Source organism: Triticum dicoccoides, chromosome 5B, assembly GCF_002162155.2.
Source record: "Triticum dicoccoides isolate Atlit2015 ecotype Zavitan chromosome 5B, WEW_v2.0, whole genome shotgun sequence".
Taxonomy (NCBI): domain Eukaryota; kingdom Viridiplantae; phylum Streptophyta; class Magnoliopsida; order Poales; family Poaceae; genus Triticum; species Triticum dicoccoides.
The window spans coordinates 686,386,146-686,389,417 of NC_041389.1; the positions used below are offsets into that span (position 1 = coordinate 686,386,146).

At 56.8% G+C, this 3,272-nt stretch overlaps 1 protein-coding gene across 1 annotated transcript; it reads right to left on the bottom strand.

The window, feature by feature from the left end:
- Positions 1 to 2,329: 2,329 nt before the first annotated feature.
- Positions 2,330 to 3,272, bottom strand: LOC119306662 (cell number regulator 10-like). The gene is made up of 2 exons (XM_037582830.1): positions 3,106 to 3,272; positions 2,330 to 2,998 (listed from the first exon to the last, which is right to left on the bottom strand). The coding sequence occupies exons 1-2, from the start codon at positions 3,209 to 3,211 to the stop codon at positions 2,628 to 2,630; spliced, it is 477 nt and encodes a 158-aa protein (XP_037438727.1). The 5' UTR covers positions 3,212 to 3,272; the 3' UTR covers positions 2,330 to 2,627.

Below are 3,272 nucleotides of genomic sequence, written 5' to 3' on the forward strand. Positions count from 1 at the left end.
TACAGGGGGGCGCGCCCCCCTATCTCATGGGGCCCTCGGGAGCTTCTTGACTTGCACTCCAAGCTCTCCGGATCACGTTCGTTCCAAAAATCACGCCCCCGAAGGTTTCATTCTGTTTGGACTCCGTTGGATATTCCTTTTCTTCGAAATACTAAAATAGGCAAAAAAACAGCAATATGGGCTGGGCCTCCCGCTAGTAGGTTAGTCCCAAAAATGATATAAATGTGTAAAATAAAGCCCATAAACATCCAAAAGGGTTAATATAATAGCATGGAACAATCAAAAATTAGAGACGTATCAAGTGCTAGCGGGGAGCGGGAGGCGGCGGCGGAAGGATACCATCACCATGGACCACAGAAGATGCGCCCGGAGCAGACGGGGGAGGACGCCGCTGCCCAGCCATCGAAGGAGAAGAGCCAGGCCCGAAATGCGGCCCCGAGCGAGAAGCCGAGCCAGCCGTAAACGAGTGGGGAGGAGGCCAAGGCGGAGGGACCGCCCCCCTGGCCGGAGCGGGGTGCGGCGCCAATGAAGAAGAGCCACCACCAGCTGAAGCAGCAGCGACCTCCCACGGATCCGGCCCCGACCCCGACCCAGCACCAAATCCAGGGAGCAGCGTCCCAGATCTGGCCATGGAGTGGCCCGACCCCGCCTCCCACTCCTCCCACTCGCCGTGAGGCTCGCGCGTCGCCCGCTCAGATTCGAGCTTCGACCGCAGCTCCGCCTCATAGGCCAGATCTGCATCATTGCCCGGTGAAACTTCACGGGCCCGCTTGCTCCCCGACAGGGCCTCGAAGGACGACGCCCTAGACTTGTCCATGGCGATCATTTCGGCGAAGGAGAGGAGGAGAGGAGGTGGGGAAGAGGTGGATCTGGAGAAATGGCGAATGGGTCGATGCGCCCTGCGGATATCAGCGGCGGAGGCCGAATACCCTAGGAAGGGGGAATGCACCATGGCGCACCCATATATAGCCACAGCAGGCCAGGTCAGACTAGGCCAAAAGGGCCGGAACTGGAGAGCGGGCCAAGGGGGGGAAGGACGAGGAGCAGTGGCCACTACCAACTGCCCCGGGCCCATAGACGGAAGGGGGAAGAGACAAGGGACGACAAAGCTGGTGGGCCGGACGGCCCAGACCGAGCCAAACCAGGAGCCACCAAGCCCATAGGCCCACCAAGGCCCCTAGCGCCCGCAGAGCAACCTGGATCTAGGGTTAGGCCACCACCCGCCTCCGCACACGACGGCGCACCCGCCGCCACCGGCGCCGGCCCCGACCGGAGAAGAGGAGGGCGAATAGGACCACCGCCCGGAGAAGCCACCTTGCCCAAATCAGGCACCACAGCGGAAGGGGGAAGACCAAGGAGACCACGATCCGGAGAGGGGGCCAGCCCCATACCCACCACGCGTCGGCGCCTACCAACTCGTGACCACCCCGATGACCCAGAAGGCACCAACACCGGCCTGCCCCGGCCGCCCGGAGCAAATTTCCGGACGCGGCCCACCGCAGGACCGGAAGGCACCAGCGACACCACCACCGCCGGAGCACACATCTTCGAATCAGAGGCCGACTCCTCCGAGTCGCCCAGCGCCCAAAAACGCGAGCCAAGGAAGGGCGCCGACGCCGAGGGGGGCAGTGCCAGAACCGACGCACGCTCGGAGCAGGGAGCGCTGGCCCGCCCCGCAGACAGCAGGGGCGACGGGGAAGAGGGAGGGTCGGGGGAAGCATGGCCAGCGGCGAGGGGAGGGGAGGAGGGGGGCAGGGGGAGGGGGACAGGGGGGAGGAGGGAGAGGAGAGACAACCATCATAACTCTCACCGGTCATTAATTGGGCCACCTACATGGCATACAGAAGGGGTTTGAGGAGACCGTCTATAGATGCTCTTATATACCATAAACAACAAGTTTAATATGTTCAACAATAAGATCATTAATAAGATTAGGTATCCATGATTTGACTTTGAAAGGTAAAAGTGTTGAAAATAGTAATATCTATTATCTATTTCTATATAAAAGGATCCAAAGTAGTAGATCCAACAACTCTCAGTCATCAAACAGTGTTAATCAAACCACATATATTGCTTCAATGGCGTGTGCTCAACATGACTATGCAATTAATAACTTAGCAAATATGGGCGATCCATGTAATTAACGTGTAATTGGTATCCTAGTCCGCAATCAATTTTCTGCCTGACATCTATGTGCAATGAACTTTATGCCTGATATGAACGGGTATTACACGTACACATTTCCTAGTAATTAACAAAGGCACTATACGCATTTTGATATTTTTGGCTAACAAAGCTGGTAAAAATCTTTTTTGGCCCGGTAAAAGTACGGTGATCCCGTCGTTTGCTCGATTTTATTTGTACAAATGTACAAAATGATGAATAAATACAAATATAGAGTACAATGAACAAAATGCATCATGGCATTACTCCTGCCCGCTTGCTCCTCCTCCCACAACTCATCACATCACCATGTACAATACAACAACATACTCCTTCACCGCACCACATGCATTCGGAACTTAACAAAGCTACAAGTACGTACTATAGTTTGCAATAATTTACCAAGCACCAGGAACACTCGATCGATCGATCATCCATTCACACGTACGGCAGAGTTTGACGAGCTAGCGGCCCATCTCCTGCATGCCGGGCGGGTTGACGCCGCCACCACCGGTGCCGCCGTTGCCGCGCTCAAGGTTGAGGTGCCAGCCGATGTCGGGGTCGTAGCCACGGGCCTTGAGCTCCTTGTACTGCTGGATGAGGCCGCAGGGCTCGCAGCAAAAGTGGACGCAGCAGTCGCAGCAGGGCTCGTCCGGGAGCGCGTACTGGGCGCGCATCTTGGACCTGTACGTGCAGGAGTAGATCCAGTGGCACCCCGTGAGCGACCCCAGCAACGCGTACAGCGCGCCGCTGGTGCCGCACGACGTCGAGCCCCTGTCCACGATCTCCGCCACCTTCCCGAACGTGATGCAAGGGCACCAGCACGTCAGGCAACCTGCACAAATCATATGTGTTAGACATGCATTCATGGCGATTGAGACATGGAGATGAGTTGGAGGAAGAAAATTGGCATGAGAGGTAGGGTATATTATATGCGCGTACATAGGCCGCAGTCGTCGAAGCAGTCGAAGAGGCCGGACGACCAGGCGGCTGGTGCGGGGGCACCGCCGATGGGGACGCCGGTGACCGGCTGCGCGGCGGGCTTCATCTCGAAAACGGCCGGTGAACTAGAAAGATGTGATGAGCTCTTTGTGTTCTATCGATGTAGC

Bases quoted from the DNA above. Each gene is read 5' to 3' on its own strand.
- LOC119306662 (XM_037582830.1), bottom strand. From the start codon at position 3,211: ATGAAGCCCGCCGCGCAGCCGGTCACCGGCGTCCCCATCGGCGGTGCC. The intron at 2,999-3,105 runs GTACGCGCATAT...TGATTTGTGCAG, and splicing joins CTTCGACGACTGCGGCCTAT to GTTGCCTGACGTGCTGGTGC.